General features: G+C 49.0%; 1 protein-coding gene across 1 annotated transcript in view; it reads left to right on the top strand.

Moving 5' to 3' along the window:
* The window catches only part of EIF2B5 (eukaryotic translation initiation factor 2B subunit epsilon), a 44,930-nt gene that overhangs the window by 13,559 nt on the left and 18,123 nt on the right, over window positions 1-13,248 (top strand). The window contains exons 4-8 of the mRNA XM_058188027.1: window positions 544-721; window positions 1,902-1,982; window positions 3,427-3,504; window positions 7,407-7,716; window positions 10,365-10,510. Coding sequence (XP_058044010.1) covers window positions 544-721; window positions 1,902-1,982; window positions 3,427-3,504; window positions 7,407-7,716; window positions 10,365-10,510 — 793 coding nt within the window. The remainder of the gene's footprint in view (window positions 1-543; window positions 722-1,901; window positions 1,983-3,426; window positions 3,505-7,406; window positions 7,717-10,364; window positions 10,511-13,248) is intronic.

Genomic DNA, 13,248 nt, shown 5'->3' with positions numbered 1-13,248 from the left:
AAACATAGACAGATCCCCGCTTCCGGAGAATGGAGAGGCGATGTCAGCAAAAGGAAGGGAGGGGCAGGCCTGGATAAGTGCTGAATCATGAGAGCCACACCCCATGGCCTATATAAAGGATCTGCTGTTTGGCATTCCTTGAGTCAGGCAAAGTCTCATCTGGTTGCTGAAGTCACACCTTGGATTCCTGCCTGCCCTGAGAACTCTGACAGGAATTTGGCAAAGCTGCAGAGGCTTCGTGGCCACGCTTGATACAGACTTCCCCGACCCGGCCGTCAGAGGAGGAGTGGGACACGACACCAGTCGTATCTTTGAAGTCACTTTGAAATGAGATGGGCTGCAAATCAATTCAATAAATAAGTAATATCATTCCGTGAAGTTGCAAACAGTCACTAAATGAACTGTTGTAAGATGAGGACTATCTCCCAAAGGCCCTTCTGGTGGGAATGATGTGTTTCTATTTTATCTGTGAGTGTCCTTTGTTGCGGTGGTGGTGGTTGTTATTTTTAAAAACTCTGACCTTGTCCCTCTCTCCTGGTCCAGGACGCGGCGTAAAATGGAGAAGAATGTATCTGTAATGACGATGATATTTCAAGAGTGTTCGCCAGGTCATCGGGGCCGATGTCCGGAGGATGATATTATCCTGGTCATGGACAGTGTTACAAAACGAGTGCTCCACTATCAGCGGACGCAAGGGCTCAAGCATTTCGGTTTTCCTATGGTGTGTGTGTGAATCTACGAGCATGAGTCAAGCAGCCAGTTTTGCTACGAGTTTAAGAGGCCACACGTCTTAAAGATGGCGAGGATGAGAAACGCCATATTAAGATCTGTGGACTTCCCTTCCCAGAATTCCCCAGCCAGGTTTGCTGGCTGGGGAATTCTGGGTGTTGAAGTCCACAGAACTTAAAACGGCTGGCCTTGAGAGACACTGAGTTAATAGCTAAGAAAACAGTGAGGTGCCTTTCAAGGCCCTGTACAGTCATATCTTGGTACGTGATTGCTATGACATTCATAGAATTTGGTAACTGACGCATTTTGATGAGAAAACTTTGTTCCCGGTACTCGTGGAGTTCAATTCTCACCGGCTCAAAAGTTGACTCAGCCTTCTATCCTTCCGGGGTTGGTAAAATAAGGACCGAGATGGTTGGGGGCAGTGTGCGCCATCACCAGCTGCTCTTCCAGGTTCCATCGCGCACATGTACACTGGCCAGCTGCTCTCTTCTGGGTTCCGGGGTGCGCATGCCAGTATGCGTGTGTGCCGGAACCCGGAAGAGAGGAGCTGGCCGGTGCACATGCACGCTGGAACCCAGAAGGGAACAGCTGGCCACCGCGCGCATGCACGCTGGCCAACTGCTCTCTTCCGGATTCTGGCGCTCCGATGTGCACACGTGTGCTCTAGTTTCGGCATGCAGTGCCGAAAAGATTAGCCATCACTGTCCTATACCATATCAGACAGGTGGCTGTCCAGTCTCTTTTTAAAAAGTCTCTTCCAGAGACCCAGAGGTGGGGGTTTCAGCAGGTTCTGACCAGTTCTGGAGAACCAGTAGCGGAAATTTTGAGTAGTTCGGAGAACCGGTAGTAAAAATTCTGACTGGCCCCACCCCCATCTATTCTCTGCCTCCCGTGTCCCAGGTGATCGGGAAGAAATGAGGATTTTGCAGTATCCTTCCCCTGGAGTGGGGAGGGAATGGAGATTTTACAGTATCCTTCCCCTGCCACGCCCACCAAGCCATGCCACGCCCACCAAGCCACACCCAGAGAACGGGTAGTAAAAATTTTTGAAACCCACCACTGTAGAGATCCATTTTTCCTATCGAAATTCCCAGCTAGCAGAGTAGCTTTGGCAGTGAGTGAATATATGTAGGTCTTCACTGTATTTTTTGTTTGCTTGTTTGTTCTAGAGTTTGTTTCAGAGCAAGGTTGAAGAAGTCCAAGTACGGAACGATTTGCTAGACTGCCATATTAGCCTCTGTTCTCCCCAGGTACGTGGCATAAAAAGGATCAGGAATCAACAAGCAGGCCTTGGTTATGTTCTCCCATCAGGCTGACTTGCAATTGGCTTAATCATGGTTGGCTGGATGGCTCCAGGACAGAGGTCTCCAACCTTGGCCACTTTAAGGCTTGTGGACGGAGGAATTCTGGGAGTTTAAGTCCACAAGTGGTGTGTCTGCGCCCCCCAAGCCGGGTCCCCTGCCAGAAAGTGATTTGGAAAGTGAGGGGGAAGGGCCATCAGGACTTACCTCGGGAGCACCGGCTTCCCTGGCTCAGCTCCAGGAGCCAGAGGCAGGCCAGGTGGAGGAGATAACGAGGCCTCCGTCCCCTGACTCTTCCCCCCCCAGGCCACGCCTCCAGACCCAGCTGATGGCAATCAGGCCTGGCTGGACCCTAGGTTTTGTAGGCAGGAAAGGCGGGAACAACAGAAGCAGGGGTGGGGCAGGCCTAGGAAGTGCTGAGTGAAGGAGCCACACCCCACAGGATATAAAAGCAGCAAGGGCTGCTATGCCTCTTTGTAGCAGGCAAATCAACTGCTTGACTAGAGCTGAAGTACTGTTTGTTGACTCATCGGCATCAAGGGAGATAACAGAGACACTTGGCAGATGCTCACTAGTTTGCTGCCAGAGCTGATAGTGCCGGCTAATTAAGTCATCGCTCGGACTGAGGCGAGGGGGACAGAACAACAAGCCTTAAAGTCGCCAAGGTTGGAGACCCCTGCTCCAGGATACTGTGGCCCTCATAAACACCTGCCAGGTGCCAAGCAGCCAAATTTTGATCACATGACCAGGGGGATGCTGAAACGGCCACGAGTGTGAAAACTGGTCATAAGTCACATTTTTCCAGGGCTGTTGTAACTTCGAACGGCCACTAAGTGAACTGCTCTAAATTGGGGACTACCTGTAGTGACATGCATGTTCCTTTGTGCACTTCAGTCTATACAGGTAGTCCTCAACGTACGACCACAATTGAGCCCAAAGTCTTACGTTGCCGACTGAGAAATTCCTTGCCGCATCCGTTAAGTGAATCATTGCGGTTCTTAAATTAGTGACACGGTTGTGAATTGAATCTGGCCTCCCCATTGACTATGCTTGTCAGAAGGGGATCACATGACTCCGGGACCCTGTGGCCGTCATAAATACGATCCACTTGCCAAACATCTGAATGTAGATCACATGACCACAGTGGGATTGTTGCGACGGTCAAGTGTGAAAAACGGCCATACGTCATTTTTTCAGTGTCGATGTAACTTCTAACGGTCCCTAAGCGAATTGTTGTTAAGTTGAGGACTGCCTGTGCTTAGGATGAGACATATCGATAGCTCCTCTTGCTAAAGGTGGAGATTCCTCTTGGCCTCGTCTTGGTCTCGTCTCAGACAGAATCGTAAAACGAAAGTCGCATAAACTCCAACCCTGTTTTGTTCTTCTTTTGTAGGTGGCTGAGCTGTTTACGGATAATTTTGATTATCAGACTCGGGATGACTTTGTCCGTGGCTTGTTGGTGAACGAAGAGGTAAATGCGTAGCGGAGGCTTGCTGGGGAAGAGTGGGTAGTCTTGTTCCAAATCATGAAGGTCCAGGAAATGTGTCATCGAGGCATTGTGTATTCTGTGCAGAAATACTTTACCATTCTTCTGGTAGAATGCATTACGAATGAGATATAGGTAGTGTTGTGGTCCGCCAACAGCCTGCGGAGCTGGCAACTGAGTCGGACAGCGATGAGGCTGAGGAAGAGCGCGGGCCAGTCCTGGAGGCTGGGGAAGGCCCGGAGGAAGGCTCTGCATCAGAAGCTGAGGTGGGGCCAGGGCCATCTGGGAGTGCGGTGCAGACTCCAGAGCCTCCAGAGACTGATAGTACTGAGGCAGAGGAACAGGAGGAGCCTGTTCCTAATGCATGCATGAGAAGAGCTGCCAGAAGGCAAGAGCAGCTCAAGCAAAGAGGATGACTCCGGAGTAGGGCCAAGAGATGATTGGCCCCTCCCATAAGGCTTAAAAAAGACCAGCAACGGCATTTGGGCTTTGCCGGAAAACAACGTTGATAGCTTCGTCTTCTTGCATTTATTTTGTATCGGTGTTTTCTGAACGTTTGCCAAGAAGGGCCTTCGACAGTTTGCCTAATTGGACCAAGGTTTCTGATAGGACTGAGGAATTTATGTTGAGAGGAATTTGCTTTAATTTAGTTAAACTACGCTGGGAATGAAGTAGTTCTCAGCTGTTCGAATAAAGTTTGTTTTTTCACTGACTGAGTTTCCTATTACCTATTTGGGCCTGGGTCACAACGGGTAATAATTTGGCAGCACAAACATCCATCTGATTTTGGAGTAATTGATGAGATGCGAGTCTCTGGAATTCAGAATCATTCGGTGACCCCTCTGACTCCACCCATTTTGCCACACCCACTACTGTCCAGCCAAAGACCCACTTCCTAAATGTAATAATTCATTAACAGCAAGGGTGGGATTCAGCCGGTTCAGACCAGTTCGGGTGAACCGGATGCTAATTTTACATCTGGTTCGCCAAACCGGTAGTTGCAAGGACTGGCTGGCCCCACCCACCCCGCCCTTCTCTCCCAGGAGTCTCCATGTGGCCCGTTTTGGATCCTAGGTAAGTGCAAGGCCTGCATGGAGGCTCCGGTAAGGCGAAAAACAGGCCTCCCGGAAGTCTGGAACCGGGCCTGTTTCCAGCCTCTGGAGCCCAGGGGAGGCTGTTTTCGCCCTGCCGGAGGCTCAAGGAAGCCTCCAGAGCCTGGGGAAGGCAAAAATGTCCCCCCACAATGGTGCAGAAGGCTGAGTAGGCCACACCCACCATGGCCACGCCCACCCAGCAACCGGACAGATAACCGGTTGCTAAATTTTTTGAATCCCACCCCTAATTAACAGTAATAATTCATTAAACTTGTAGGCCACCTGAGTGCAACAGTGGGTAGTTTTGGGCCCCCCAAGATTGGCCCTTGTAACACCACTGTTCCTCCAGCTGCACCAGTTGTCGGTCTGCTCCCAGGTGCAATTCAAGGTGTTGGTGATCACCTTTCAAGCCCTTCATGGCCTGAGTCCAGGTTACTTGAAGGACCATCTCACCGCCCTGGGATTGGCCCCTTATCAGTCGTGCCGGCAGAGGAGGCATGCTGCGGGTCCTATCAGCCCCATAATTCTGACTGGTGGGGTCCAGGAGGAGGGCCTTTTCTGCTATGGCTCCTCTGGAACCCCTCCTCCCCCCCCATGTGAGGTTGACCCAAACCCTCCTATCCTTTCACAGCCAAAAGATGTGAGTTTGCCAGCCAGCTTCGGACCCCAATAGAGGATCAACACAATGGGGGGGTTGATGGAGTAATAACAGATCCTACCTCCCCCTCACTCTACCCTCGCCCACCCCACGTGTCTTTGGTTTTAAGGTTTGCTTTTAATTTTTTAATGTTTTAGCTTAGATGTAACTCTAAGCTGCCCAGGGTTACCCTAAGGCAGGGGTCTGCAAACTTGGCTTTTTCCAGATTTAAATAATTTTTATTTCCATTTTCCAACATCATATTTATGTACAAACTATTATCCATCATTAATCATTAATTTTTATTTATTACTGATTCAGGCCTGCCCGACTACCACTTCCTTTCTTCACAACCTCCCTCTCTACCCTCTACTACTTTCACATCCTTCATCTTCTTCACTTTACTACTTCCTCTCCTCCTTCTCCACTCCTCCCTTCTTCTACCCCATCTAACCTTCTTATTCCCCTCCTCCTTCTCAACTCTTTCCTACCTACTTTCTTCCCTCCTTCTACTCCTCTCTCCTTTTCTTTCTGAAATGGCAGTCGGGCAGCCCCAATATCATTTTAAATTTTAATTTCATATCTTCAAACATTACTGTACATTAATAATCAATCCATGTATCATTTCCCCCCCTTTCCCCACTTCCTCCCACTCCCCCCCCCCGACTTCCCAGAGCAAATACCCGGTATTATGACCAACAATCACAAGCTAAAGTATACAAAATATACATAACCTCCCACCTTTAAAAATTTTAAACTTTAAATCCCCTCACAATAAAAATAAAAGAGATAGGAAATACTTTGGTTTCTCTTCAGATCGTATAAATCTTTCGCCTTTTACAAACTTGGCTTTTTTAAGACTTGTGGATTTCAACTCCCAGAGTTCCTCAGCCAGCAAAGCTCTGGGAGTTGAAGTCCACAAGTCTTAAAAGAGCCAAGTTTGCAGACCCCCTACCCTAGGGTAAGATGGCGAATAGTTTTTATAAATGAATACATAATAAATAAATTCAGCGTGCCTGAGAGCAATCTCACACACACAAAATGGATAACTTTTATGTATTCATTAAACTCGCACGCGGCCCATCTCGCTTAGAGGGGACTCTGGACAGCTTAAGCGGCAAGGTGGAACATTACGACAATAAAGATTTAATGTTAAAATTGACTTAAAAATTAATAAAGATAGGGAGCAAGACACACACGGGTAAGAGATGGGGTCTTAGTCCATTAAACACCTCCAGAATGACATGTCCCCACTGGACCCCCCCCCCCCAAGACCTGTGGCCGGAGCCTGGTCTTCAGCCTCTTTCAAAAGGCAAGAGGAGGGGAGATCTCCGGCCTCGCCAGCTCCTCAAACGCGTGCCAGTCAGCTGGCCGTCAGACCCCGGAAGTGCGGCGGTCCATTGCACATGCGCAAGCCGGCATCCGGCCTTCCGGGTTGGCAGCTCACGCATGCACGATGGACCGCTGCACTTCTGGGGTCGCCGGCATTGTGCGCGCAATGGCCTGCTGACCAGCACACGTTTGAGCACAGGAACGCGACAGGAGCCGGCGAGGCCGCGCATTCGGCACGGGATGGTTTCGCGTGCCACTTGCGGCACGCGGGGCGGCATGCAAGAATGCCGAAGATTCGCCATGACTGGTATAGGGTCTCCTGTTTGAGCAGGTGTCAGTGTTCCAAGTAATGCCTCCATTTCAAAGCAGAACCCCAAGGCAGGTTAAGTGCTCAAAGAACAGTCTTTATTGGAATTAGCATCTTGGCACAAACCGGTGGAAAGCCAGTTCTAAATCTTCCCGGCCTTTCCACCGCCTTCAAAAAAACATTTTTTTAGTCTTCTCCAAACATTAAATCACATTGTCCAATCTGGGACACTAGCTGGTTGCTTGGTTACAACTTTCCTCCCCTTCTGACCAGCCAGCTGTCACCAAGGAGTTATTCTGTTCTGTCTACAGACCCCTTCTATCACTAACCCCCCCCCCCACTTTGCTGTGTCAGCCAGAAGCCCTGAGTAAAACAGGTGCTTCCAATTCCGCTTTAAGCTTGACAGCAAGGGGTTGGACTAGAAGACCTCCGAGGTCCCTTCCAAACCTGTTATCCTGTTTTGTTATTGGAAAAGAAGGTTCAAGGCCTTTCCTGATAGCCCTTCTCTCTTCTTCAGGTCCTTGGGAACCAAATCCACATGTACGTGACGTCGGAAGAATACGGCGCCTCCGTTTCCAATTTGTCGATGTACGAGTCGGTGTCCTCGGACATCCTGCAGCGCTGGGTCTATCCGGTCACCCCGGAAATGAACTTCATCAGCGAGAAGCAGAGCTGCACTCATTCCCGCCACAATATCTACCGGGGTGCGGAAGTTAGTCTGGGCCACGAGAGTGTGCTGGAAGAGAACGTACTCATTGGGCAAGGAACATCCGTGGGCGCGAAATGCTGCATCACCAACAGCGTCATTGGGCCCAATTGCAAAATAGGTACGTCGCGATGCCCGTAGGACCAGGTTTTGGGCCCGAGGAGTCCGCTGTCGAGCTTGGGGTGCAGGCGCAACAGAAAACACGACGGGGCAGAAGCCTTAATACAGGTGGTCCTCGACTTACGAGGAGCCCCAAATTTCTGTCGTTAAGCAAGGCATTTGTTGAGGGAGTTTCTGCCCCATGTCACGACCTTGCTTGACTCGGTCATTAAGTGAATTAAGTCAGTGACCTGGTTGTTCAGTGAATCTGGCTCCCCCAATGACTTTGCTCGTCAGAAGGTCGCAAAAGCGGATCACGTGAGCCCAGGAGACTGCGACCATCATAAATATGGACCAAGTTGCCAAGCATCTGGATTTTGATCACACAACCGCAGGGGTGCTGCAACGGTTGTAACTGTGCAAAACGGTCACCCTTTTTTTTTTTCATTGCCCTTGTAATTGTGAACGGGCCCTAAATGAACTTCTTCTAAGTCGAGGACAACCTGTAAGTGTTGAACCCAGAAGGGAGGTGATGTAAAATATGAAGATTGGATCAAACCACCATTCCCATCGCAGAGATTTCGTGCAGCAGCTAATTTACTGGAGGGGAATTTGCAGCTAAATGACTTCAGAGGCTAAACCAGACGGGGGTGCGGAGGGGGGGGGAATGTTGGGTGGCTTGCAGTGGTCTAGACCAGGGGTCTCTAACCTTGGCAACTTTAAGACTTGAGGACTTCAACTCCCAGAATTCTGGGACTTGAAGTCCACAAGTCTTAAAAGTTTTGCTGGCTTTGCTGGCTGAGGAATTCTGGGAGTTGAAGTCCGCAAGTCTTAAAGTTTTGCTGGCTTTGCAGGCTGAGGGATTCTGGGATTTGAAGTCCACAAGTCTTAAAGTTTTGCTGGCTGAGGAATTCTGGGAGTTGAAGTCCACAAGTCTTAGTTTTGCTGGCTTTGCAGGCTGAGGGATTCTGGGAGTTGAAGTCCGCAAGTCTTAAAGTTTTGCTGGCTTTGCTGGCTGAGGGATTCTGGGAGTTGAAGTCCACAAGTCTTAAAGTTTTGCTGGCTGAGGGATTCTGGGAGTTGAAGTCCACAAGTCTTAAAGTTTTGCTGGCTTTGCTGGCTGAGGGATTCTGGGAGTTGAAGTCCGCAAGTCTTAAACGTTTTGCTGGCTTTGCTGGCTGAGGGATTCTGGGAATTTAAGTCCACAAGTCTTAAAGTTTTGCTGGCTGAGGGATTCTGGGAGTTGAAGTCCACAAGTCTTACAGTTTTGCTGGCTGAGGGATTCTGGGAGTTGAAGTCCACAAGTCTTACAGTTTTGCTGGCTGAGGGATTCTGGGAGTTGAAGTCCGCAAGTCTTAAAGTTGCCAAGGTTAGAGACCTCTGGCCTAGACAAAACTACATGCAGCATTGGGTAAACGATTGATTTAAATCCAGGTCTTCCCCATCACAAACGTAAAACGAGGCTGCCTTGAATGATTATTGCTGAGCAAGCCTGTTGCGCCCCGTTTTACAAACTTTTTTTACTGCAGTTGTTAAGCGAATCGCTGCAGTTGTTAAAGCGAATCTGGCATCTCCCCCCATTGACTTTGCTTGCTGGAAGCCAGCTGGCATGTTACAAATGATGATCGCATGAACCCAGGAGAGGGTAACTCTGAGAAATCCATGCCAGATGGCCAGCACCCAAATCCATGCAGTCGTAACTTCGAACGGTCACTGAACCAATAATTGTAAGTCTGTAAATCGTGGCTTCTGAGTTGCAAGAGTTTACATAAAGTGCTAAAGAAAAACAAGTCACTTTATGCTGTGAATAGACACAACGAACTTACCTATTGTAAGCAAACACCTGGATAAGTATGGCATAAAGCAGCGGTCACCAACTGGTGGTCCGTGGACCACTGGTGGTCCGTGAGAAATTTTTGGTGGTCCCCAGAAAAATTATTTGCATTTTTCATACTGCACTAAATCAGGGGTCCTGAAACTACGGCCCGTGGGACAGATTCGTGCAATGAATGTTTGTGTTGCTGCAGAGAGTCTCCCCCTTCAGGGTCTTTTTGTGTGGGTTGGAGGGGGGCAGAAATTCCGACTTGGGGTCTGCTTCAGCCTCCTGGTGTGGGGCTTTGGGCGAAGGCTGGAGGGAAGTGCCGCTGGTGGCGAAGAGCCGGAGGGCCTCATTCCAGTGGGACTGCATCATGGCCTGGAACTGGCTGACCATCTCAGCCCGCTGAGCCTCCAGGCGCTGGTACCTGGCCTTGCACTCCCGCAGGTCTTCCCTCTGCTTGGAAAGCCTATGCTCCTAGTCCTCAGTGAGTTGCTTCTGCTGAGCCTCCTTCTCGATCAGATCCAATTTGAACTGAGCTGTTTTGCCAACTCTTTCTCGTGGTGGCTGCTTAGCTCCAGCAACTGCTTCCTGTTGGGGCCCTAAAGAGCCCCAGCGGGGCAGGCAAGGAGTAGCGAGTAGAGGCTGGCAAAGCAACCCTCATTGTGAGTGACGCTAAGTTGGCCACACCTACCCAGTCACATGACCACCTTGCCACGCCCACCCAGCCGGTCATTGGACAGATCCTATTAGTGGGTTCCACAGGTTTTAAAATGATGAATTTAGTGGTCCCTGAAGTCCGAAAGGTTGGTGACCCCAACAAAGTGATGGTTTGTTTTTTGGGTACCGATCAGGTAACGGGGTCTTCCTGGACCGAGCATTCCTGTGGAATGATGTCCATATAGGAGACGGTGTAAAAATCTATCAGTCCATCGTTTGTGACGAGGCAGAGGTGAAGGAAGGCGTAACGTTGAATCCTCATTGCGTCCTTACTTCCCAGGTGAGTTAGAGGCGGCATGATTTTGTTATTCTTTTATTTTTCTTCTGATAGAGCAATGTTTCTTAACCTTGGTAATGCTCAGATAGAGGTCCCCAAGGTGCTTTTTCGAGAGGCAACCGGACTCTCCTTAGACATCTAAGATATGTGGATTTTAATGCCCAGAATGGAACTTGAAGTCATCACATCTTCGGGTGGGTTGCGAACCCTTTAACTGGGGGGTCAAAGGTAAGAAATTAAAACATCTTGAGACAAATCAAATGTCAACCACCGTTTGCGCTGTCTCTCTTCGGTCTGTTTCAAATGCATTGGCATTAGCAGCGTCCTTATTTATCTGGTGGTAGGTTGACAGTTTGTAGAAGCTCCCCAACGGAACGTTCAGTGCCCTCTTACATCAGGGCGGTGCCAGGCACAGGAAATCAGGAATCCAGGCAGTTCAAATGAATATGTAGGTTTATTGTATGCTAAAGCTCTCCACAAGAATCTAAACTACTAACGGTCAAAACAAATTGGCGGTGAAAAGTAAAAGGTAAAAGGTTCCCCTCGCACATATGTCCTAGTCATTCCCAACTCTAGGGGGCGGTGCTCATCTCCATTTCAAAGCCGAAGAGCCAGCGCTGTCCGAAGACGTCTCCGTGGTCATATGGCCGGCATGACTCAATGCCAAAGGCGCACAGAACGCTGTTCCCTTCCCACCAAAGGTGGTCCCTATTTTTCTACTTGCATTTTTGACGTGCTTTCGAACTGCTAGGTTGGCAGAAGCTGGGACAAGTCACGGGAGGTCACCCTGTTACACGGCAGCACTAGGGATTCGAACCGCTGAACTGCCAACCTTTCGATCGACAAGCTCAGCGTCTTAGCCACCGAGCAACCGCATCCCTAAATTGGCGGTAGATAAGAGTAAAAGGAATTCAAGGTGGGCTTGACTTAGCTCTCTTGTGGATATGAAGAGACTTGAGGCTGATGACGCCTTTGACCCCTTCAGCCTGGTCCTGTTGTGTCTCGCCCAATCTCACCACAGCCGGGGTCTGCTTATCTGCTTCCGAACGCTGAAGAATGTCCTAGCATGCCTCCCGGCCCCAGCCCTGGCTCCATGCCCAGCCAGGCTGAGGAGGGGGCATCTCCCGGCCCCAGCCCTGGCTCCATGCCCAGACAGGCTGAAGAGGAAGAAATACCTCCAGCCCCCAGCTCTGGCTCCATGCCCAGGCAAACGGAGCAACTAGACCCCTCCCCCTCCTCCACAGCATGTGAGCCTGAGGAAGGTCAATTACCAACAGCTGCCGATTGGAGTGACCCTCGCGTCAGAAGACTTGATAGGCAGAGGCAACAGAAGGAAGGGAGGGGCAGGCCTGGATAAGTGCTGAGTCATGGAGCAACACCCCATGGCCTATATAAAGGATCTGCTTTCTGGCATTCTCTGAGTCAGGCAAAGTCTAAACATATCTTGCTGAAGTCACTTTCTGGTCTCCTGCCTGCCTTTGCTATAAAAAGTTTTTATTGGTCAAAAAAGATTTATGCAAATACATATCAGGTATGGTAAATTTTCATTTTTCTTATACATGATAAGAATTTTACTCAAAATTTTAAACACATACAACAGCCATATGGCAAGCAGGTGATCTGAAGTAGCTAAGTTTCAATCTTACATACACAATAAGGAAGGGTCAAGAATAATCAGAATATCATACGAAAGAGAATAAGGAAAACCAACACAATACCAAATATCTTTGTCACTTCCTAGTTTTGGATCTCAGAACTCTGGGTTCAGCCTGACCCAACTCCAGGGCCGCAACAGCGGCAGCCGCCTCCGCCCCATGGTCTATAACCTCCCCTTCTTCAATTCCTGGGTCATCTAAATCCAGGAGGGCTTTGTGTTCCTCCACGTAGGCCGCAGCCTCCGCAATTGTACTAATTTTTTTCGTAATGCCCTCCCGGAAAATCATCAATCCCTCTGGCATCAGCCATCTGAAGCCCACTCCTTCTGGTACAATTTGCTTGATAAAAGTAATATTTCTTTCTCATTTCACGTACCTGTCTGGGAATCTGCCTCAGAATGGCTATCTCCCTGCCCCTATAAGTCAGTGCCCCACTCCTATGTTTTCTAAGAATTTCATCTCGTCTCTCTTTTCACAAATTTGACATGAACCTCTCTAGGAACTGCATGCGTGCGTGCATATTGTGAATTAACTCTATAAACTCGATCCACATCCCAATTCATAAAATCAACACCTCTCCCAAGAAATTCTCCCAACAGTTTAGTCACAACATCTCTCAAGTCTTCTTGGTCCACTTCTTCCAAATTTTGAAACCTAAGGAAATAAGACATTTTATCCATCTGTAGTCCAAGCACAGCATTGCTTGTCGTCTCCCCTCTTTTCTTCACTGCGCCCATCTCAGCCCTCAGACCTTCCACTTTCTGCTTATTTTCTGCTGAGACTTGTTGAGTATCCTTTAAATCCTTTTGGATAGTCACAATTTCTGCTCTTATTTCATCCAGTTTCTTGTCCATATTAGATAACTTTTCCAGAATTCTCTCCATTTCTCCAGCAGTTGGTCTCTGACCTTTTGCCATTTAAAAAAAAAATTTTCAAAATCCTCAGGCAAGCACAGTATCCTTATAATTTCCTCCGGATCCACCAGGGGGCACTCACAGGAGCAACGAGTCCAGAGTACAGTTAATCAACCAGGAAGCCGAAGGGAAGTGATGTCATCAAGATTCTCATAGTGAAGGCGGAAGCTGG

The sequence above is a fragment of the Ahaetulla prasina genome, chromosome 6 (assembly GCF_028640845.1).
Source record: "Ahaetulla prasina isolate Xishuangbanna chromosome 6, ASM2864084v1, whole genome shotgun sequence".
NCBI lineage: Eukaryota > Metazoa > Chordata > Lepidosauria > Squamata > Colubridae > Ahaetulla > Ahaetulla prasina.
The sequence above is the reverse complement of the archived record's forward strand: the minus strand, read 5'-3'. Positions and strand labels throughout refer to the sequence as shown.